The 25430-nt window shown below is 37.8% G+C and overlaps 1 protein-coding gene and 1 pseudogene across 1 annotated transcript; one reads left to right on the forward strand and one right to left on the reverse strand.

Moving 5' to 3' along the window:
• Positions 1 to 4537: 4537 nt before the first annotated feature.
• Positions 4538 to 6894, reverse strand: LOC103438731 (cation/H(+) antiporter 15-like). Its single transcript, XM_008377277.4, has 2 exons — positions 5941 to 6894; positions 4538 to 5776 (listed from the first exon to the last, which is right to left on the reverse strand). Exons 1-2 carry the CDS (start codon positions 6892 to 6894, stop codon positions 4538 to 4540), a joined length of 2193 nt encoding a protein of 730 aa, XP_008375499.4.
• Positions 6895 to 22748: 15854 nt separating this feature from the next.
• On the forward strand, positions 22749 to 24763 carry LOC139192049 (NADPH:quinone oxidoreductase-like; annotated as a pseudogene).
• Positions 24764 to 25430: the final 667 nt, after the last annotated feature.

Genomic DNA, 25430 nt, shown 5'->3' on the forward strand with positions numbered 1-25430 from the left:
CCAGTTGGGTCTTGTTCTTAGGTCCAAGAGAAGTGGATTAAGGGTGATGGTGAATGGTGATACTCTCCGGAATGACAATTCGTCGTCGAGAACCCCCGGGTTCTCCTACGGAGTTCTACATGAAATAGACCTTAAAAACCCTTAATTTTTGGTAGAGAGGGAATGAGGAAGGTAGTTGAGCAAGTTGCAGGTGAAGGAGGTAGGAAAATCAACTGGAAAAATAGAGGAATTGGCCTGAATTGGCCGGTTTGAATTTTGGCTGGTGGACTCACGGTTTCATGAAATATGGGGGGGGGGAAGATATGTGGCCGTTCCTTTTCTTTTTTTTCCAAATAGTTCCTTTCATGCCCTTTTAATAAAAATCTGGCAGGTTCCCCTCTTCTATTTTTTTTTTTTTTTTACTAACTTAACCTTTAACCCATGCTTCCCACAAACTATAGTTCACAACTTCAAATGTCCGTAACTATACTGTTATAATTCGGACTCGCAAACGGCTTTCGCCTATGCATTCGTGGGTTCGAGATCTATTTAAAAACACGATAACTAATCAATTACTAGTTGTAACTTCGAAATGTCAACGAAAGATAAAGATTGATTATGAAACTTCCAACTCGATAACTAATCAATTACTAAACTTATAATTAGTGGAATTAAAATTAACTAATAAAGATAACGGAATTGCGAATACGAATTTAAATTACGAAATACGTAATAAATGGTGAAATTCCGGGGATGGAATTTCACAGGGACGCTGGTGGAGAGGTTCATTTGCCCTTATCCTACTTCGGGACACCTCGTCCGAGGCACGTTGGATCTCAGTGCGTTGCAAGAGTTGATTCACCAAGGTTGTCTATTGTGCAAGGACGCTCGTCAACTCTATGACTTGTCGAGACAAGTGTTGTTCCCCATTTAGATTGGAAGAGCTTGGAATGAATGTGCCTCCTTGAGCAGTGGAAGTGTGGTAGGCTCCGGGCGCGAGATTTGAGTTGGGAAATGTCAAATCCGCAAAGAAATGTGGTGAAAATGCCCCCGGCTTGATGGTAGGTTCGGATGGTTGAGATAGTCTTTGGCCGACTTGGGCTGCTTGGGAGGCCACGGGGGCAGGCTGGGCCACGGGAGTGTGCTGCCCGGCGGGAGCAGGCTGGGCCGCCGGAGTAGGCTACTCGGCGGGAGCAAGCTGGGCCGCAGGAGTAGGCTGGGCCGTAGGAGCAAGCTGGATCACGGGAGCAGGCTGGGTCACGGGAACAGGTTGCTCAATGCGTGGTGCATGCGAATGCGAGGCTTGGGCTCGGGCCAGTGCAAGCTTGGATGGCATATCTTAGGTCATGGTAGAACCTTGTAATGGTGGTGCTGCTTTGCCTACGACCGCATTTTGCCTCATGGATCTCCACGATCCCATTTCTTAAGTATTGGAATTTTCACTTATGGAATTTTCTAAATTTCTAGCCATTATATTTTTCTTATACGTTTTATCAAAGAACCTTTGCAAATAAAAAATTCTAATAATAAGAACGTATGAAAAATATTCAAATGGACTAGAAAATAGAGAAAAACCTTTTTATGCGAGAGTCTTCTACGAGTATGGATTTCAACTCTCAATGAAAGCCCCAATTTGTGGATGCAAATTTTTGCCTTCTCCTTCTTTGACAAAATTGCACCTACAAAACAATCGACACCTTTGGTCAAGGCCAAGAGCCTCACGCGCCCACGATGAATGGGGGGGGGTTTGGCCGAAGAACTTTCGATGCCAAAGTTAGAATTTAGAGAGAAAAAGTGTTTAGAGAATTTTTGGGAGTTTTGCAAGAGTGTGGACTTAGCTTTTTAGAAGAAATGGGATCCTATATATAGGGAATAAGGTGGCCGGCCCTTAGAGGATTTTGTGTGAAAATGGTGATTAATTTGGTGATTAATGGATTAATTAGAATTAATCTAATTTGTATGGAAGGTTTTGAAGGTTATGGAATGAGGATGGATGAGACAAATTTGAACTTGTTACCTATTTTGGGTGTTGGAAGTATGCCCACAAAGCCACTCATTTGATGTAATAGCTTTTGGAATACTTATTGTATTAAACTTTTATATGTTTAATGAAGGGCAAAGCTTATTGTTAATCACTATTTATTGTATCATGTGTTTAAGCAATAAGGGAATCCAAGGAATGTATTTGATCTAAGAGACAAGTGATCTAAGTGAGTTAGATTATCGAGACCATTCTCTTATGTTCATTCCTAAAACGTTCCTAGCCATAGGATTGCCAATTGGGCATTGACAATCCGCTAAGGTTAGTATGTGTTATGTTGACTCAAACGTGAGTATGAACTAGTCTCAAGTCATTTGGTGTTGGACACTAAGACAAACACATAGGTGCTCGATAAAGGTAATCGAGTACACTGAACGACGATCAAAAGAGAGTTCGAACATACATGTCATGTATGAACTATAAAGTTGCAATATGCAAAGTAGTCCTTTGACCTGAGGCATCATAGATGTCTAATGGTTAGGTCCTTGATCTTTGATCATGTCAACGACATTCCTTCGGATTGTCCACGGCATTGTTGGCGTCGAGCTATCTAGTCATGTAGGCATATGAATGCACAACAAGGGATCTCTAACCATCCATGGTGGAAGGAGAATACTCTAAGATATGATTCTAAAGTCTTTGGCCAAAGCATATGAATATGACTTAGGAAGTTTGTTCCAAATCATATTCAAAGGAATCATATAGGAAAGTATCACATTGGATAGTAGACATGAAACAAACTATCACTTAAACAATGTGATTAAGAGCATTGTATTAGAGAATGACCGTATTGCATTGTAGTTGTAACTGGATAGGTTCTCCAACCAATTCTACTTAGCTTGGGTAACCATGATATGCTGCTAGGTGTCACTCATGGTTTGTGGAAGCCCTGAAGATTAGCAAACACTAATCTTAAGGGAGAATTGAAATGTGGTTTCAATTCACAATCGATCGTTAAGAGTAACATCGCCCACTGCCTCGCTAATTGGAACCTAATGGATCGCACACCACATAAGGATGTTAGTGAAGAAATTATATGAAATGGATAAGCAATTAAATGGTTTAATTGAAGAATGGTCAAAGTTAATTAATTAGTTAATTAATTATACGAAAGGTTCGTATTGGGCTTTTAAGTTAGTTTGGGCTTCGGGGTCCAAAATTGTTTTGGTCCACTAGGCCCATTATGTTTAAGTTGTATGACAACTAAAACAAATATGGGTATTTAGCCCAATAACAAAAGGAGGCCGGCCATAGCAAGGGTAGTGGGAATTTTTGCTTAATTGCAAGTTTGCCACTAACCTAAGAGATGAAGTATAAAGTCATCTTTATAGCTTTGTTTCTCATTAGGGTTTTCTAATAGAAATTGGGTGAAACATTTTCTCTCATTTTCTACATAGAGGCCGGCCACTTAGAGGATTTTTACTAGCATCTAAAATCTCTCTAAGTCATCCATTTCATCTTCACAATATAAATCTTTGGTGAAGAGACTTAGAGACATCAAGCTTTTGATGTTTTTGGAGAACAAATCATTTTTCCTCAAATCATCAAAGGAGCACTAAAGGGAGGAAAACACAAGGAGGATTCAAAGAGCTTGGAGGTGACTTGAAGGCCCTCCACTTGGGTGAATCCCTTGTGTAATCAAGGATGAGCTTCAAGGGTAAAGAATCACTTAATCTTTACTTCTCTTTAATGTTGTTAAAGAGTTTATTTTTGGTTCACCATATACTAGGCTTTGAAAGTCATGGGTTTTATGAATTGTTTTTTAATACATGCCTACTTTAAAGTGTTAATAGCTTGCATGAGTATTCAAATGTTCATACTTGTTCTTAGCTAGGACAAAATTTTTCCTTCATTGGGTACTCCTGATTTGGTTGATGGATGATTCTCCACTGCTCGCGTGTAGGAGACCCGGTATGCTCCGAGGGTAAATTTGTCATCTTTACCCAAAAATCCACATGTAGCCTTGTGATTATTTTTGGCTCCACAAAAGGCATACGTAATACTAATTTTTTGACCTCGAGAAAAAATTCAATAGGCATGGGACCAATTTGGTCCCTTCATGGCTCCAATTGTATACCCATAACCCATTAGAGTTAGTTTTGCTTATATTGCTGCTCATCAAACAATTTTTGCTCACTCAATTGCATTTACCCCTCTCTCTTTATAATTTTGGTCAGATCACTTTCTCCTCTCTAAATCTGGTTTCGACTTTGTGAAACAAGAAATGGAGAAGCTACATTCAGTCATACTTATATATGTGGTAGGGTCTGTTTATTTTTGTATCCATTATTCACAGTTTTTTGTTAATTTTTTAATCAAATTTATTATGTAATCTCAGTTGGTATCACAACCCAAACAACAAACAGATCTGTAATTTTTGGGTATTTGAGGAAGGAAAGAAAAAAAAAGTCAAAGGAAAGAGAAAGAAAAGATAGCTAGCTAGGGAGTCATGCCATAGTATGGTTGGTTTTTGTACTCCAACAGCTCCCAAGATATAATCCCATTCGCTCCCTCAAATCATGAATCATGAGCAAATTCACTTTTTTGCACAATTAGAATGGATGTACTAGCTGTGAAGATTGAAGATACCAATGCCTCTCCAAGAACTCCAATGTCGTTAGAGTCATCGTCATCCAGTAACGTTGTGGCGACCTCTTGCATTTCTCCATGTCTTCTACCCACTATAAACATATCATATTCACCCTCCGTGGATTGTATTAATGAGAGAATTTGTTCCCAACTGGTCACCCAATTCTCTACAAATTTTATGGAGGCATCATTCATTGACCTCAACCTAAACTCATCCAAGTACAAGTCATCCATTTTTTTCTCTTCTCCAGTACTTTTCATTCCCTCAAGAGTAACATCGTCGTAGTCGTCGTCGTTGTCGTTCTCATTGTCGTCCTCGTCCTCGTCATTATACTCATCACCGTCATCATCATCATCGACGCACGTTTTTGCTGCCTCTTTACTCATGATGTTAAACGTTATAACAGTTAGGGTAACCCTTGGATGTCCAGCCATCCTCCCCGCATACGCTAATGCCTCGCGGTCATCTGCCCCTCCAAAGAAGAGCATGGTAAAGTGGCGGCAGCAGTCAAAGTAGTTGGATGTACCAATGCCCCGATCCAAAAGAACACCCACGGAGCACCGCGCATTTTCCATCAAGTTGTTGTTGAGGTTCTTTAAATGCGATTTGTCTTCATCTCTTGCCCCTCCTTCTCCATCCAATATTGTAGCTTTCTTATGATACGGGATAATTATTATGGAGACACGATTGTCCTCAGCCAGGTTACATATGTCCTCATGCATCGTCGGATAAGCAGACACTGCCGTGAGTGATTGCACTGTGACACTTTGCCTTTGTTTGGCATATAACTCGATGGCATTTGTCGGAGACGAAGATTTGTCGGGAAAGTTTACATCTTTGGTCTTGCAAGCATCGTGCACTACCAACATGGCCGAAGCGTGTCCAGTTAGTTCCACAAGGTGGACAGCAAGAACATGAAGAGGGGATTGTGTTGTTGGATTAGAAGCCTCGAGGAGGTTGATAATGCCCGGCACATTGCGTGAGGTGTGAACGCATACAAGGACTCGAAACTGGTTGTTAGGTCCTACGCTTGCTAAACTCCTCTGTTTGTACTGCACGAAAGTCTTGGCACTGGACTTGTAAAAGTAGGCTATAAACGGGCCAACCGCAAATGTCATTACCCAAATCACCACCATCAATACTCCGAACGTTTGTTTGTTCAATGCCTAGATATGTACATGTATACCACAATCAAATGGTCATTCGTTCATAAATTATTCAAAACTTTACTTAAACCATGCGTCGTGCTATACTACAAAACATCTCATATAAGTGAAAACAGTTACTTAGGAAAACAAATTGAAAGGTGAAAGGTGAATCAGTAAATTACCTTTATGTCCCGGCCACTATTGAGTATAATGAGTGTCAATAACCCTTTGGTGTTCATGAGCACTCCAAGAGCCAAACTATCCCGGGGTGACATTTTGTTGATTATGCCGGCAACGAAAGTGCTCACAGTTTTAGTTGCGAAAGCAATGATGGTAACCCACACTACACGACCGACGGTAGCCCCAGTTTTTTGCTCTATTGGATTTTTTCTGTCACCGAGAATATCCTCAAAGTTGACTCTTCCTCCATTGATACAGAAGTAAAGAGGCATCAGAATCGAAGGCACAAAATTTCCCACCTTCTGTTTAAGCATGTCCGTAAACTCGCCCTTAGGCATAATGGCTCCTAACACAAAAGGCCCTACAATGGAATGGGATCCACAGGCATCGGTAATGACCCCAGAGAGCAACACCCCAGCTAAAACAAAGCGTATAAGCTGACTGTTGTTCCTCTCCTCTTTTTCTCTTTCGCGTACTCGGTGAACAATCCATGACAGAGCAGGACGTACTACAAAAACGCAGAGTCCTAGAAAAACCGAGGTCAAGCCCACTGCATACATCTGGACGCTGTTGATTATGGCCATTACGAGCAAAAGAAGAATCCAGGAGCACAAGTCGGTGATAACAGAGGCGGATAACGCAAGTCCTCCAACATCAGAGTAAAGAAGTTTGAGGTCCGCGAGGATTCTGGCAAGGTCTGGGAAGTTGGTAGTGGCGAGAGCAACGCCCCAGAACAATGGGCCGTTTATAGTGGGACGTTCCTGATCTCCATCATGTGTTTGTGCGACAAAATCTTGGAGGAGTAAATAACGACACAAGACCCAACCAAGTAGGACGGAAAAGAAAAAGCCAGTGAGCGCAATGCTGAGAGCCTTCTTCCCAGCACGAACTACTGGTTTAAAATCAAGCTCTAAACCCACTAGAAACATATAGTAAACGAGGGCCAAGTTTCCCATGGTCTCAGTAATCTTCAAGGTACTAAATGGGAATATAGGTTTCGTCAGTTGACCCAAAGCCCTCGTACTCGTTGTCATTCCAGCCTGAAAATTCATATTAGTTATGCATCTGCTAACATACAAAGAACAAAATCAAATATAGATGAAAATTACTATTTAATTGGCAAAAACGCCATATGTTGGATAGGTTTTTCGTGTAAAAACTATTTTCCGTTTTGTGTTGAGCACTGGCTCAGCTCATTTATATTATCTCTGTGTTCGCATGTTACGTCTAATCATGTTTATATATAAAGGAAGAGCAAAATTTCGCGTATCATTCATACCAAAATATGCACATTCCTAATTAGCACTTTCAAAATAAACAATTTAATTTAGGGGTTTTTGAACTTTAATCCCTCAAGAAGATTAAAATTTTAAAAAATACTGGTGTTAGATTAAATATTGATTTTAGTCCCTAATGTGCCCTTAATTCAAAATAATTAATGTGCATTTTATTTAATGTCTCCCATTAAATATTTAAATTTATTAATACACAAATTTTAATTTATTTTTTGACCAAAAAAGAGTTTTTTAATTTATTAATTTTATTTAACATTCTTCAAACTTGAAAGACTCAATAAATGTACCTAAATGTTAGTACCGAAATTTATTATATTGAACTAATATATTTAAATGTTAGTACCGAAATGTATGTACCTAAATATATGCATCGAAATGTATACACTGAAATGTTAGTACCGAAAATGTATTATATTGAATTAATGTACCTAAATGTTTGTATCGAAATGTATGTACCGAAATATGTGTACCTAAATGTATGCACCGAAATGTATTATAATGAATTTAATATACCTAAATGAAGAAGATAAAGTACATCAAAATATATTGTATAATAAAAATTAGTTTATCTAAATGTTCACAACAAAATATATTACGATGAATGAAATGAAAATAAAAATTATAATGAAATAAAATTAATACATTAAAAATTAGAAAGAAAAAGATAAATAATTAAAAAATCAAAATATAATTAATAAATGAGGTTATTAATGTATCAGGGACTAAAATTAGATTTTGATCTTACTCATGGTTTTAATCAAAAAGTCATCTTTGCCAAGGATTAAAATGAAGTTTTCTTTTTAATTAATTTATAGGAGTAAAATAGTATAATAACATTATTTTGAATTTAAGAATTTCAAAACTACCTACGTAGTTGGCTGTTTTTTATTTTTCTTTCTGAAGTTTTTAAAATTAAAACATATAAATATATTTTTTAAATATATTTTTTAAATAAATAAAAAAACAAAAAAAATGTGAAGGAGCGAATTATCAGATGCTCACACATGTGGCAAGAAGCTAGTATAAACATAATCAACCATCCCATACTAGTTTCAAGTTGAACATTTGGTATAATAATAATAATAATAATAATAATAATAATAATAATAATAATAATAATAATAATAATAAAATGTAGTAACTCACAATAATCTGAGAAATAATGCTTGGTTGGTGCAAGGGTTTGAAGGCGAAAGTAAGAATACGAGTGTTGAAGACGGCAATGCTGAGTTTTATAATAAGAACACCAAGAGGTGATAGGAAGGAATCGTTGGGTAGTACTCGCCATATCCCACCACCTGGGTTTATCGTTCTGTTATAGCACACCATTATTCTATCTTTTGTGTCAAAGTATAAATCAAAGCGTTCCCAACCACTAACACTATGTAGGACGTGCGTCATTATGTGTGTGTGTGTATACTTTTCGCAGACCAAAGAAAAAAAAAAGTATATGTACTTTTCTACTCTTTGCGTCTTTCCCAAATTAGGCAGGCTTTCAATCTCCCCTTCCTCTTCCTCTTTTTTTCACGGTAATTTATATCCCCATCCGGAATCCTTATTGAAAGGGACTAAGAAACCAGAAAGTTAAGGTCTCCGAGGAGAGATTAATTATTAAGTCCCCAATCTCAGAGAGAGACAGCAATATACTTATGCATGCTGTACGAGAAAAGGGGTGTATATATATATAGGCCCACAAAACTATAGGAATGGTCCGAATGGAGGGAAGGGAAGGCTCCAAAGGAAAACAAAATCTCGATAACGCGGCTGTGTTGTAATGTACGTATGACGTAGATTCGTTCGGCTGTTTTGGGACGTTGGAAATGTTTTTCCTGTTACGTACGTTGTCATTTCCTTTCTGCTAATGAGCCATTAGGGTTTTTTGGACTGCTATTTCCTGGGTTTTCTTGTTTTGATCGTCCTCGCTCCTCTCTTCGATACAGCTTTACATTTAGTTGTATGAATAATATTTGAGGTGTTCGTTTGATATTAATTATTCAGTATGTACAACGGCTTTATATATATAACCAATTAAATAAGCTAACAATGAACAGTTTTTTTTTTTCCTTATCAAACCACGAACAGTTTTCGTTTTTGTTTTCTATCAAAGAAAGAAAACAGGTAATAAATAAATCGATTTTCAATAAAATGATTGATTTTGCATTGAGTTTTTCTATTTTGCTCTGGAGGTGGGTTTTAGAGATGTGCGTTGAAATGATGCGAAAGAGGTACTGTGGCTGATCACTACAAAGGAGGATTGTTAATGAGGGATAGTGTTCTAGTGGCTGATATTAAGGAGCAAAAGCTGAAACTTCGTTGCTTGGATCGAGGAGATACCGTCTTAGCTTTCGACTAGTTTGAAAATTAAATCTGAGCATGCATAATGGACGAACAAACAAACTTATGAACAAACTAATTATAAACGAATATATCCTTATTAATTGAAGGAAAATATTATCATGACAGCTACAAACTGAAGGACTACATTTCGATGACTTGTTCTAATTCAATTACAAAGCACCTTATTTATAGAAATCAAAACCTAATAAGAACTCTAATTCATAAAATACCAAAATTACCCAAATAATAAAAGAAGGGAACTATTATTAGCATTCCAAAAATCTCATTCTACACTTCTCATAAGTATATTTTTCTTTCTAATTATAGAAAGTTTAGAGTTGCAAAATGAGATTTTTGAAGTGTCAATAACAATTCCTTAAAACAAACCTAATATACTAATATTTTTCAATACCCCCGTCAAACTCATGGTGCTAAACAATATGAGTTTGCCAACAATTAGATGCAGTTGTAGACTCCACTAGGTGGACAAGCAAGAAGGCAAGCTCCATTAGAAAAACAGACAGGCTCCTCTAGACAATCAGATAGGCAGGCAGAGAAAATCAGACAGGTAGACACCAAATGGCAATGACGCGTTAGTACAGTTGGATATTAATTGCTGGTTGTTTTAAATTGCAGATAAGGTTTTACGGTTGTAACTCGAATAAATGAATGAATGAATGAATAGAGCAGCTAGCAGCAACGTTTTGCTACGGCATTGAAATCCTATATGTTTTCAATTTTCTTTGTTGTTCTTCACTTCAAATCCTCTCTAATCAAAATACAAAATACTATTGAGAGAGCTAAATGTTGATTATTGACTCAAACAGTAGTCAAAAGTGAAACAATACTTTCGGCTACTTTTGTGATAGTGGGTGTTGGTTGGCATGCTGGATGTGGGACAAACAAAAATGGATGCATTTATGCCTAATTCTTTTGACTTGATAGGAGGCCTTTTGACCATTGGTTTTTTTGAGGAGCCACTTTCTTTGGCTTTAAAAGGAGAAGCAGGAGCAGCCCGTAATATATGAGAGGAAAAAGAGCAAGAAGTCATTCGGCAGAGAAAAGAATTTTCTCAAATTTTTTTGCTTTGTATTTTTGGTTTTTCCCTTCCTATTGTAAGTGAGTGAGCTTGGGTTATTTGGGTCTTTAGGAAATTGAGTGATAAACACTATTGTATGTTCTCATTGATTATAGTGGAATACTCCTTGGCCTCCAAACTGGATGTAGGCATTGCCGAACTAGTATAAATCTTGGTATTCTTGTTGATATTTTTTTCATTTATCTTTTGTCAGTTATTGTGGTTTATTTTTTCACTCACACTTGGTTGACGTTTCCGCACAACAAGTGGTATCAAGAGCCAGGTTTCGTGAATAGTGAACTGCTACAGTATCTATGAACGGTATTGTACCTGTGAACAGTGCTATATTTGTGAAGAGTGCTTAGTAGATGGTTGGAGATAAAGATGAATCTGTGAAGAATAAGGAGTCAGGATCGTCTTCATCGGCACCTACATCCAATAGACATCCAACTACTACTACAAGGTTAGAAGTTGATAAATTCAATGGCTCTAATAATTTTGGTATGTGGCAATGTGAAGTTATGGATGTGTTGTATCAACAAGAGTTGGATATGGTTCTGGAAGATAAACCAGAAGATATTGATGACAAGCAATGGACGCGAATTAATCTTCATGTTTGTGCTGCTATTCGATCGTTCCTTGATAAGGAGTTGAAATACCCGTAAATGAAGGAAACTTCTGCTAAGGAGTTATGGACGAAATTAGAGGAGAAGTATATGACCAAGAGCGCAGAAAATCGTCTCTTCTTGAAGAAGCGACTCTTTCGATTTCAGTATCGTCCAGGTATTTCTATGCACGAACACCTAAATGATTATAATAAAATACTTGTTGATTTAGCAAACCTTGATGTGAAAATTCCTGACGAGGATAAGGCAATATGTTTGTTAAATTCATTGCCTGATGATTATGATCATTTGACAACTACTCTGTTGTATGGAAAATCCGAGGTGAAACTTGATGAGGTGTCTGCGACATTGGTGAATCATGAGTGTCGTATGAAGGAACTGAAGACTCACAATTCACAAACCGAGGCACTTGTTGCAAGAGGTCGAACAGAGGAAAGAAAATCTGGAAAGTGGGGAAAATCTCGTTCAAAGTTACGAGGGAAGTTTCCTGCTAAAGATAAATGTGTTTTTTGTTGCCAAAAGGGTCATTGGAAGAAAGGCTGCCCCAATTTGAAGAACAAAGATAAGGAGAAAGCAGGTTCTGAAGAAAATATTGCAAAATCTGGAGATGATGATTTCGAGTTTGCTTTGGCTAGTTCATATGCTGAAGGTCACTCCAATGAGTGGATTTTGGATTTAAGGTTGCACCTATCATATGTGTCCCATTCGATAATGGTTTTCTAGTTTCGAGGAGCTGGATGGTGGAGTGGTTTTGATAGGTAATAATAATGCATGCAAAACACAAGGGATAGGCAAAATCTGTTTGAAGATGCATGATGGAACAGTCAGAGAATTAAGTGATGTTCGGTATGTACCGGATATGAAGAAAAATCTTATCTCACTAGGTGCATTGGAATCCAAGGGTCTCAAGATCATTATAGAATGTGGAGTTCTTAAAGCTGTGTATGGGGCACTGGTGGTGATAAAAGGTACAAGACGAAATAACTTGTATTTCTTACAGGGAGTACAATTATTAGTGGAGCAGCTGTCATTGAAGCTGCTAACGCAGATAACATAAACACCACAAGGTTATGGCATATGCGTCTTGGGCATGCTGGTGAAAAAGCGTTGTAAGGATTGGTGAAGCAAGACTTATTGAAAGGTGCAGAGGCATGCAAATTGGAATTCTGTGAGCATTGTGTGTTGGGTAAGCAAACTAGAGTAAAATTTGGCACTGATATTCACCACACTTAAGGCATTCTTGATTATGTTCACACTGATGTTTGGGGACCTTCCAAGAATGCATCTTGGGGAGGTAGCCATTATTTTGTCTCCTTTGTTGATGACTTCTTTAGAAGAATATGGGTGTACACCATGAAGCGTAAAGATGAAGTCTTGAAGATATTCCTGAAGTGGAAAAAGATGATTGAAACGCAAAGCGGTCGAAAGATTAAGACTCTCAGATCAGACAATGGGGATGAATATAAGTCTGATCTTTTCTTAAAAGTTTGTCAAGATGAGGGTATTGTGAGACACTTCACGGTTAAGGAGACATCGCAACAGAATGGAATGGCGGAACGCATGAACCGTACTTTACTTGAGAAAGTCCGGTGTATGTTGTCTAATGCTGGTTTAGGCAAGGCATTTTGGGCTAAAGCAATTACTTATGCAAGCTGTCTCATTAATCGATTGCCAGCTGCTGCGAACGAGGGCAAAACGCCCATAGAGGTATGGTCTGGTAAACCTTGTACTGATTACAAGTTTTTACACATATTTGGTTGTCCTGCTTACTATTATGTCAGAGAAAGCAAGTTGGATCCAAGAGCAAAGAAAGCTCTATTTATGGGCTTTAAGAGATACCGACTCTGGTGTCCAGATGAGAAGAAATTTGTTGTAAACAGAGATATGACTTTTGATGAGGCTGCTATGGTTAATCAGAACAAGCATGAAGGTGAAACTGAAGCAACCGAGACCATGAGTAGCTCAAAGCAGGTGGAGTTACTGAAGACTATATTGCAACCAGAAGATCGAGAAGGGAAATTCGAAAGCCTACTCGATTTACTGATATTGTAGCATATGCACTTCCCATTATTGAAGATGATATTCCATCCGCCTACAAATAAGCTGTCATGAGTTCAGAGTGCGAGTTGTGGAAGAAATCTATGGATGAGGAGATGAAATCTCTTCATAAAAATGAGACTTGGAAGCTGGTTCAATTACCAAAGGGGAAGAAAGCAATTGGTTGTAAATGGGTGTATGCCAAAAAAATTGGAATCTTTGGGAAAAGACAATGTAAGATTCAAAGTCAGATTGGTAGCTAAAGGCTACGCTCAGAAGGAAGGCATTGACTATAATGAGGTATTTTCTCCTGTAGTAAAACATTCTTCTATTCGTATTCTGTTGGCTTTGGTTGTACAGTTTGACCTTAAGTTGGCCCAACTTGATGTCAAGACAGCATTCTTACATGGTGAATTGGAGGAAGAGATTTATATGTTTCAGCCAGAAGGTTTTAAGGTTACTGGAAAGGAAAATTAGGTTTGCAAATTGGAAAAATCATTGTATGGCTTGAAGCAGTTTCCAAGACAATGGTACAAGCGATTTGATTGATTTATGATCGGGCAAAAGTACACAAGAAGTCACTATGACCATTGTGTATACTTTCGCAAACTACAAGATTGAACCTTCATTTATCTGCTTTTATATGTTAATGATATGCTTACAGCACGTAAGCGCAAAGAGATTGAAAGGTTGAAGACTCAACTGAGTAATGAATTTGAGATTAAGGACTTGGGAGAAGCTCGGAAGATACTAGGTATAGAAATTGAAAGAGATAAAGTAAATGGCAAGATTAGTCTGTGTCAGAAGCAGTATTTGAAGAAGGTACTACAACGTTTCAGGATGAATGAAAATTCAAAACCGGTTAGTACACCTCTTACCCCTCATTTCAAACTTAGCGCTTATATGTCTCCTAAAACTGTTGAAGAGAGTCAGTACATGGCTCAAATTCCTTCTGCAAATGTTGTTGGTAGTTTGATGTATGCTATGGTGTGTACTAAGCCTGATATTTCACAAGTTGTTAGTATTGTCAGTAGATATATGCATAATCCAGGAAAAGGGCATTGGCAAGCTGTGAAATGGATTCTACGGTATATTCTGGGTACTGTGGAGGTTGGTTTATTGTTCCAGCAGGATAAAGTTACTGGTCAATGTGTTGTTGGATATGTGGATTCTGATTACGCAAGTGATTTGGACAAGCGTAGGTCCACTATTGGTTTTGTATTCACTATTGCTGGAGGTCCAGTAAGTTGGAGGTTGATTCTACAATCTACAATTGTTTTGTCGACTCCTGAGGCAGAATACATGGCTGTAACAAAAGCTATAAAGGAAGCCATCTGGCTTCAAGGGTTGCTTGATGACTTAGGGGTTCAACAAGACCATGTGGATGTTCATTGTGACACTCAGAGTGCTATTCATTAGCAAAGAATCAAGTTCATCATGCACGTACGAAACACATTGACGTGAGGTTCCATTTTGTTCGTGAGATTATTAACAAGAGAGATATTCTTCTTCAGAAGATTGGGACCGCTGACAATCCTGCGGATATGTTAACGAAGCCAGTTTCATTGCTCAAGTTTAAGCAATGCTTAGACTTGATTGGCATTTGTAAAATTTGTTGATTGCCCCATGGAAAAATTGGGAGACGACTATTAGGAGTTCTACTTAGAGGGTTTCAGCCAAGGTGGAGATTGTTGATTATTGGCTCAAACAATAGTCAAAAGTGAAACAATACTTTCGGCTACTTTTGTGGTAGTGGGTGTTGGTTGGCATGCTGCATGTGGGAGACAAACAAAAATGGATGCGCTTATGCCTAATTCTTTTGACTTTATGGGAGGCCTTTTGACCATTGGTTTCTTTGAGGGGCCACTTTCTTTGGCTTTAAAAGGAGAAGCAGGAGCAGCTCGTAATATATGAGAGGAAAATGAGCAAGAAGTCATTCGGCAAAGAAAAGAATTTTCTCAAATTGTTTTGCTTTGTATTTTTTGTTTTTCCCTTCCTATTGTAAATGAGTGAGCTTGGGTTATTCGGGTCTTTGGGAAATTGAGTGATAAACACTATTGTATGTTCTCATTGATTAAAGTGAAATACTCCGTGGTCTCCAAACTGGATGTAGGCATTGCCAAACCAGTACAAATCTTGGTATTCTTGTTGATATTTTTTCATTTATCTTTTGTCAGTTATTGTGGTTTATTTTTTCACTCACACTTGGTTGACGCTTCCGCACAACACTAAACTAGTCACAAGTTAGTTACAACAGGAAATGGTTAATTGTGGTATTTGTGTAATTAGGTGTAGAAGATAAGGGTACTGATGTAATGAGCCTCTGTGGCTATATATATTCTTGTGTATTGTCAATTAAGTTTAATCAATGAAAATATCCCTTTTTAACATTTTCTACAAATACTTCTAATCAAACATTAACAGATTATCTATGAAAGAACTTCACTCCTAATCCTACCATTTCAAAGAGGATTTCTGTGAGTAATTCATCTCCTATTCCCTAAGTGATCATAATTTTATTTTTATCTTTAATGTACACCTTTAATTTAGTACGTTATCCATTTCAATTTAATGTAATCATGTGTACCACACAAGTCATTAATCTTATAAAATGTTGTGTCAATGGTTGTAAAATAACGACTTCAAGATTTTGAAATAGATCTCTACCAAATCGTAGTCGGTAGAGAGAAAAAAAAAATTAATCTTCGAGGGCCGGCAACAATTTTTCTTCTCTTCCTTCCCTTTTTCCTATTTTTGTGGCGGTACCTCTCTCGCTATGTCGGATTATATATTTGATTTTTGAAGCTAATGGGTCCCGAGTTCAGATAATAATCGGATTATATATATCCTAATTACCAATTGCACTGAGACAAATCCATTTGCATGTGAGATAAAAGTGGAAAGCAACAACTCTTACAAAAGGTGAAGGGGACTTGAAAGAGTAAGGACACTTGGTGTACGTAGGACATGCAAAAACTAGCATTTATGCTATTCAATGGAGAAGGTTAAAGGTCTAAAAGTAAAAAAAATAGTCTGATTTGCTCAAAAACTTTTAAGTAATAAATTATTAAGGGGTTATATTTAACCCATTTAGTTGAAGATAGTATATAAGTATGACCTGACACTTTTTATTTAAAAAATATTTTGCAGGGTTATAATTCTGGACTACAAGACTATATTAAACTTTTTCGGTTGGAGATGGTTTTACAAGCTCTAAAATTATCCTTGAATGCATCCCCATGTTAAACCTGCACAGGCTAGCTGTACTACAGTCTACATGTGTGCATGCATCCATTTATTTCTGCTGATATCTATCAGATAAGATTCATTATTTTTCTGAACTTTCCCTTTTAAAATGTAACCGGTAATTGATTGTTCTTGTCCAACGTATTAACACAGAGAAGCTATGAATAGCAATGGATACTAGAATCGAATAAGAAGATGATGAGAAAAGATAGAGTGGAAGAAAGAGGAAATGTATTAAAGCTTTCAGTAATTCTTACAATACTTTCTTACTCAAATGAGAACCCTATTACCCCTTATATACCCATAAGAACTAATTACAACAATAGCCTTCTACCTGTATTAACTAACCCACCTTCTAGATAATGCCATGTGGCATTTCTGTTATACATGTGGCAATTCTGTTATATTGGTTATTACTCCCCCCTCAAACTGAACATAGATCTGCCAAGTGAAGTTTGAAACAGCTAACCACCTGAAATCGGATCTAAAACTGAACCTGAAACAGCAAGAGCAAGATGTCGGCAGTGCTTTGCAAACACAGGACCATGCAGACCTTTGGTGAAAACATCTGCAACCTGTTCTTCAGTAGGTATATATTGGACAAGTAAATCACCCCGTTGTACCTTTTCACGAACAAAATGATAGTCGGTATCAAGATGTTTTATCTTCGAGTGAAAGACAGGATTCGAGCTTAGAGCTAAAGCACTCAGATTGTCACAGTGAAGGACTGGAGGCACCAAGATGCACTGATGTATGTCTTTGAGAAGAGATCGAATCCAAAACAAATCTGCTGCAGAATGTGCTAGAGCTTTGTATTCAGCCTCAGTAGAGCTGCGAGATACGGTGGATTGCTTCTTAGACTGCCATGAAATGGGATTATCGCCCAAGTAAATCACAAAACCAGTTATAGAACGTCGGGTGTTTATGTCTGCCGCCCAGTCTGAATCAGAATAGGCAAGCAAATTGAAATCCAAGCTCTTTTTGTAATGCAAACCATACTCAAGTGTGCCTTTCAAGTACCGTAAGATGCGTTTGACAAGATGCATATGAAGATCGGTCGGGGAAGTCATAAACTGACAAACCATGTTAACAGCCTGAGCAAGATCTGGCCGAGTAAATGTCAAATATTGGAGAGCCCCTACCAAACTTCGATAATGACTTGGGTCAGAGAGAGGAGCCCCTTCTTGTTCAAGAAATTGTGCATGGGGCTTAGATGGTGTTGATGTAGGCTTACATGTCTCCATTGCTGCCTTCTTGAGGAGATCTTTAGCATATTTCGATTGACTGATGAACAATGAACCATCATCTTTATACTGAATCTGCAATCCCAAGAAATAAGATAATCTGCCCATGTCCTTGAGATCAAACACTTCAGCAAGTTCACTGATCACTGCTTGAACTGTTGTAGGATTGGAACCAGTGAGTATAATATCGTCTACATAAAGCAATAAGAGAACAATATCCCCTTTATCTACTTTAACAAATAAGCTTGTATCCGATAAGGAAGTTGTGAACCCAAGGGATGGAAGATAACTTGTAAACTTTGAGTTCCAGGCTCGCGGGGCTTGTTTCAAGCCATAGAGAGATTTAATGAGCTTACACACATAACTTGGACAGGAAGGATCCACAAATCCTTGAGGTTGCTGCATGTAGACCTCTTCCTCGAGATCACCGTGCAAAAAGGCATTTTTAATGTCGAGTTGTCGCAGATTCCAACCAAACTGTGCAGCTAAAACAAGAATTAAACGAACAGTAGTGTGTCTAACCACAGGACTGAAAGTCTCTGAGTAATCTAGGCCATGTTCTTGAGTGTACCCCTGAGCAACTAACCGAGCCTTATACCTTGATATTGAACCATCTGGATTTTTCTTGATTTTATACACCCATTTGCTACCTACAATTGTTCTGTGAGATGGAGAGGGAACTAGAACCCATGTACCTTGAGCCTTTAATGCATTATATTCTTCTTGCATAGCATGTTGCCATTCAGATTTACACGATGCTACCCTAAAAGTTTTAGGTTCATCAGGTTCTGTGATATCAGCCAGAAATGAAAACCCTCCAGGACATGCACTAGGAATGGACTTAGACCAGGACATATCCGAGCAAGACTCCAGTATTTGTAAGGAATTTAACTCAGGAAAAGTGGCCAAATAAGCTGCATAATTCTTTCTTGAAATAGCACCTGTTTGTAACCTAGTTTGAATCCGAGAAGGAAGTGGATTTTGTACAGGTAATACAGGGGAAGCATTACTAGAGGAGTGCTCAGACAAAGGTAATAATACCTGAAGTTGAGTAGGATCGAGGACAGGAAGCAAAGAAGGTGGAGTTGGTGTATCACTAGCTGGAGAGGAGGTTGATGCTGATGAGTTAGACACCGATGTCCCATCCTGCTCAGATTGACCCATTGGAGACTGCATGGGAATAGGAAATGGAATAATCACAGAGCTAGTTTGATGGACTGTCTCAGCTGATGCCAGACCACTGTGAGAATGTCTCAACCTTGCTGGAAATATTGACTCTTCAAAAATAACATGCCGTGATATAATGCATTTCTTAGACTGTGGATCATAACATATCACTCCCTTATACCCCATTGAATATCCTAAAAAGATACATATTTTGGACTTATACTGCAATTTATGACTGTTATACGGCTTGATCCATGGAAACACAGCAGTTCCAAAAATTCTTAAAGACTGTACCTCAGGCACTTTGTTATATAGCAGCAAATAGGGAGAACTAAATGACAAGGTTTTACACGGCATTTTATTAATCAGAAAAACTGCATGAGCACAAGCAAAGTACCAAAACTCACTACTTAAACCAGAAGCATTTAACAAAGTGAGAGCAGTGTCCACCACATGTCTATGTTTCCTTTCTGACATTCCATTCTGTTGAGGCGTGTACGGGCAAGAAATAAACTGCATAATGCCTTTTGCAGCCAAAAAAGATGTAAACCGCTTGCTAGTGTATTCACCTCCACCATCTGTTTGCAAACCTTTAATTGTTAACCCAAACTGAGTGTGAATGAAAGCATAGAACTTGAGAAAAATTGCATACACATCAGACTTGTTGCACATGGGAAATATCCAAGTAAATCTTGTATATTCATCTACGAAAAGTACATAGTATCTAAAGCCTTCCACAGACCTTACAGGTGTTGGACCCCAAACATCGGTATGAACTTTCTCAAATGGAGCCAAACAACTAGCATTTCTCACAGGAAAAGGTATCCTAGACATTTTACCCCTAATACAAGAAATACAAGTAGTACAAGTTGCATCTAACTTGTGTAAAACCTTAGACTGTCTTAACATTGCAGCCATAGTATCATGTGCAGGGTGACCCAACCGTTGATGCCAAATATCTGATTTCACCATTTTCCCTAAGTAAGCCACTGGATTGCTTGTAACAAACTTGTTCTCTCTAGAAGCTTTAACCACTGGAATCTGAAATAACTCTTCGGGTTTACTCCTTCCGTGATACACCACTTCCTTTGTCTTCTTGTCCTGCACAAAGAACTCACACTCATCACGTATAAACCAGCTATTATTATCTGCACACAATTGTTTAACTGAAAGAAGGTTTCTGGCAATATTTGGAACATGAAGGACTTTACTGAGAACTAGAGAATGATCAGCAGTATTAAGTGCAGTGGAACCGATATGTTTAATTGGTAGACTTGAACCATTACCAATGGTTATATTATCAGACCCTTGATAAGGAGCCACTTGGTTTAAAACATTTAAATCTGCAGTCATGTGATGTGAAGCACCTGAATCCACAATCCACAAATCCTGAGAAAGATCCTGAGATGTTTGTTGTGCACTCATGGCAGATAGTGAGGCTGGGGGTGGCTGACCTTGATATGTGTAGTTGGCTCTGTGAAAACAGTCTAGAGCAGAATGGCCTCTTTTCCCACATATCTGACACTCCACAATAAACCCAGCTGGTGTATTGCCTGTATTTCTGTGAAAACAGTTCACTGCAGTATGACCTCTTTTATTGCAGATTTGACACTCAACTACAACATTTGTTTTAGCTTCAGTATTGCCTGACCACGACCCAGTAACATTCTGACCTTGTCTTGTCCCTGAAGAATAAGGACCATTTCCATCATAAAACCCACGTCATCTGAAGTTGTTACCAGTTCTATAGTTGTTGCTATTATTCCTGGATTGACCACCATTTCCAGATCTGTAACCCCATTATAGTTCTGAGATCTGAAACCATGCTGCTGACCAGAATGAGAGTGAGCTACAAACCCACACATCTGAGATCCGGATCCACAAGAGTGATCATAATGCCCTAGAGGAAAAGTATTAGAACCACACATCTGAGATCCGGATCCACAAGAGTGATCATGATGCCCTGGAGGAAAATTATTAGAACCACACATCTTAGACTCCATACCATGTTGATGAGCATTATTAAATGAACCCTGTGGTTGCCGAACAATAGTACCTGCTGTAGTAGCAGGTATATGAGCATGATCTTGAGAATGTGATGAAGATGCACCACTGGAAGATCCCAAACTAGTATGCTGACCAGACTGAGAACCCTGAACAAAAAGAGCATTCATATTATGAGATAGCAGACTCATTTCTCCTTCAACCTCCTTTTCAGTGCCAAGTAGTTGAGCACGAAATTCCCTTAAGGTAATGGAAGATTCCCGTGCCAAGATAACTATGCGAATAACACTATATTCCTTAGGTAAACCTGCCAGGCCAGCAATGATAATGTCATTGTCAGAAATTGTCTCACCAGCAGCCATTAACTGATCTCTGATAGTCTTCAGACGCAACAAGTATTTATCAATGTTATCTGCCCCCTTCTGAATCGTTTGCAACTCTGTTTTCAAATGATTAACTCGAGACTTCGAAACAGACGCATATCTTTCAACAAGATTCGACCATGCTTCAAAAGCAGTCCTGCACCCTAAGACATACTCCATGGCCTCATCTGTGAGTGTAGCAAGCAGCAAACTAATAAGCGCCATATCAGTGGACTCCCAATCAAGAAACTCTGTGGTAATCTCCCTTGTAATACCAGTGTCAGAATTCACAGCATACTTTGATGGACAACCAATCGAACCATCAAAATGACCAAACAATTTATACCCTTTAAGAACCGACTGAAACTGAAAGGCCCATTTAGCAAAATTATCATCTCGAAGTTTTATAGTCAACATACCCAACAAATTCTCAATCTTGAATGAAGAAGACACCATTGGAAATAAAGTCAATGAACCACACTTCTGACTTCTAAAATTCACAAAAACAAGACCCAAATATTGGAGAATGACACTCCAAATCACAACCCAAATTACACACTTCAACTCACGACACCAAATCAGGAGATTAAAACTCCAAGAATCATAGAAAGACTGACACTTTCTTCTTTAAAAACGACAAGTCCTAGAGAATGATACTCCAAGGAACAAACACAGCACAGGAGATTGAAACTCCAAGATTCATAGAAAGAATGACACTTTCTTCTTTAAAATCAACAAGTCCTAGAGAATGATACTCCAAGGAACAAACACAGCACAGGAGATTGAAACTCCAAGATTCATAGAAAGAATGACACTTTCTGCTTGAAAATCAACAAGTCCTAGAGAATAATACTCCAAGGAACAATACACACAGAATGAGAATGGCAGAAATCAACACAACAACCCAAATCTTCGCATCAATCAAATTCCAACAAATCGAACCACAGCACCCAGAGAGAAACACAATCACCTGATTTGCTGACAATCGCACCACGAAACTCCGAAGAACGCCGTTCCAGATAACCACCAAACACCCAAATCTTCGAACACCCAATCGTCAAAATAGCACCCAAAACAGCGGAAGTCTTCACCAGAACCGAGAGTGGCGACGAGCCTAAACCGGCGATGATACCATATTAACACAGAGAAGCTATGAATAGCAATGGATACTAGAATCGAATAAGAAGATGATGAGAAAAGATAGAGTGGAAGAAAGAGGAAATGTATTAAGGCTTTCAGTAATTCTTACAATACTTTCTTACTCAAATGAGAACCCTATTACCCCTTATATACCCATAAGAACTAATTACAACAATAGCCTTCTACCTGTATTAACTAACCCGCCTTCTAGATAATGCCATGTGGCATTTCTGTTATACATGTGGCAATTCTGTTATATTGGTTATTACAACATTCATAAATATATTGCAGAAAATAATAATGCACTGCGTTCTTGCGAAGACTGAAGAGAAAATAAACCACAAGAGAAATTACAGAAATGGAGGATTCCGTCGCAGGAAAATCGCTCATAAGAGTTGAAGTTGGCCACCAAGACCAAGCGCCGCCACTGTTTAGTTGTTTCTGCATGTTTGGGCCTTGTGGCTCCCCCTTCGTCACCAAAAAGAAGAAGAACTCGCCCATAAAGGTTGCAGCAGTTTGCGGGTCGCTTCGTAAAGCTTCCTACAACCGCGGTCTCATTCGTTACGGTTAGTCTTCTGGGATTTTCTAGCTACTATGTTCCGAGATATTCTATACTATAACATGCAGTTGAATATTTGATCAAAGATAACCAATATCTAACAGTTAAAAGCCCCGGGTATTAGAAAAGCCGAACCCTTAAAATATTCGTAGTTTTCTTTTTGTTTGCTTAGCTTCTTTTCTTCTGGTGGATAATGACTGATGAGAGCTTGTGTGTGTTATGATGAATGCTTGATCGGCATCGTTTTGGGGTTTAATAAATAGCGATTGAGTTAAGCAAGACGTCGATCAGCGGCTTGGAAATTGATTACGTAGACATCTCAGAGCTGCCATTTCTGAACACGGATCTGCAGGGCGAGAAGGAGAAGAGTTTTCCGCCTGCCGTCGAAGCGTTGCGTCAGAAGATTCTGGAAGCCGATAGCATTGTTTTTTGCTTCTCCCGAGTACAATTACTCCATCTCCGTTGGGTATCATTTCTTACTGCTTTCCTGAGTAAAATTGTTACTTCGTGTACTGTTGTTTCAAATTTATTAGTTTTCCTCACTGTCAGTTTTGATCAAATGTACGATCATGGTCAATTCATATAAATTGGCTTCCACGAGTTAGTCAGTCACGTGCTTGGATATTTGTTTAAAAGTGCTTTTAAATTAACTAAAAGCACTTAAAATTATATTCGGTGAAAAAAGTTCAAAATGCTTTTACTATATTGCTTTTGAACAGAAATATAAAGATGCAGTTTCAAATGAGCCTGTATTCACTCCTAGTAAACCCAAAAAAAATTTGTTCACATTATCTTATCTTTTTGTTTCCTAAAAAACCTCTTATGATGTGACGATTGATAATTGGATATTTTCTTTAAGGATTCATACAAAGAATTCAACGTTCATCAACTTCCACATCTTGTAATTTATAAAATATGATTCAAGCAGATGGTCTCTCTGACATCACTCATTCAAAAATATTATAATACTTTTGTACATGAAGCAGATATGGTTGCTACGTATATGTAATTTAAAATTGAAATGCTGCAAATCTATTGTAGTTGGGACTCTGCAAGAGTTAAATTAAAATTTGTTTCTATGGCGTTTGAGCTAGAGTTTTCTGCAAGTCTAGTCTAATTTGATTTTAAGAGCTAGAGTTTTATGTCATTGAACTTATACATATATAATTACTGGGCAATGTTATTTAAATACACAAGATCAACATATTTACTGATACATTCTCTAGTATACGTAAACTCATGTATAATAAGAGGGTCTGTCTCTATTAGAAAGTACATCAACAAGTGTTTTGATTTTGTATGTCCAAATAGTTATGATACTATTTGTTTGGAGTTTGATCGCCGATATTTTTTTGGGTTAATATAACAAGTAGTATGTGCAACTACCTTAAGAATGTTTTAACCCTCACTATGTCAGGACCTCTAAAAAATGCAATCGACTGGGCATCTAGACCACCAAATGTCTGGGCTGATAAGGCTGCCGCAGTTGTAAATGCCTCAGGAGACTTTGGCGGAGGACGAGCCCAGTATCATCTTCGCCAAGTTGGAGTGTCCCTCGACCTTCATTTCATTAATAAGCCAGAGTTTTTCTTGAAAGGACTCCAGCATAATCCTCCAAAATTCGACAGGGACGGCAACTTGATTGATGAACAGGCCAAGGAGAACTTGAAGGAAGTTCTTCTATCCCTGCAAGCATTCACTTTGAGACTTCAAAAAAAGTGATAAAAGGTGCTGTTAATGAACAGTACAGGGCCATATTTGCCTCCGTCTCCAACCAGGGGCCAAAGGGTCATAGGGCCAAACATAATTTATTATTTAAAAACTACAACTTAAATTCAAATCCGATGGGCTTAGGAAGTTATAGGAAAAAAAATAGAATTAAAAAAAATATGAAACAAATTTTGTGAAATAGAAGTTATAGGGAAAAAATGGAATTTAAAAAAAATATGAAATAAATTTTGTGAAATAGAAGTTATAGGAAAAAAATGGAATTGAAAAAAAATATGAAACAAATTTTGTGAAATAGAAGTTATAGGAAAAAATGGAATTTAAAAAAAATATGAAACAAATTTTGTGAAAAAATGGAATTTAAAAAAAATATGAAACAAATTTTGTGAAATAGAAGTTATAGGAAAAAAATGGAATTTAAAAAAAAATATGAAACAAATTTTGTGAAATAGAAGTTATAGGAAAAAAATGGAATTTAAAAAAAATATGAAATAAATTTTGTGAAATAGAAGTTATAGGAAAAAATAGAAGTTATATGAAAAATTTTGTAAATAAAAAATAATAATAACACTGTGAAAAAAAAAATCAAATGCAACCCCAGTAGCAGTTATATTCAAAAAAAATTCAAACTATTAGTGTCGGTTATAGCCGACACTAATAGTAAATAAA

This window comes from Malus domestica, chromosome 02 (genome assembly GCF_042453785.1).
Source record: "Malus domestica chromosome 02, GDT2T_hap1".
Classification (NCBI taxonomy): Eukaryota; Viridiplantae; Streptophyta; class Magnoliopsida; order Rosales; family Rosaceae; genus Malus; species Malus domestica.

What these genes read in the sequence shown, in the direction of transcription:
- LOC103438731 (XM_008377277.4), bottom strand. Translation starts at nt 6,894, where the DNA reads ATGGGAAACTTGGCCCTCGTTTACTATATGTTTCTAGTGGGTTTAGAG. An exon ending in ATAGTGGCCGGGACATAAAG is followed by an intron (nt 5,777 to 5,940) that starts GTAATTTACTGA and finishes GTACATATCTAG; the next exon opens with GCATTGAACAAACAAACGTT.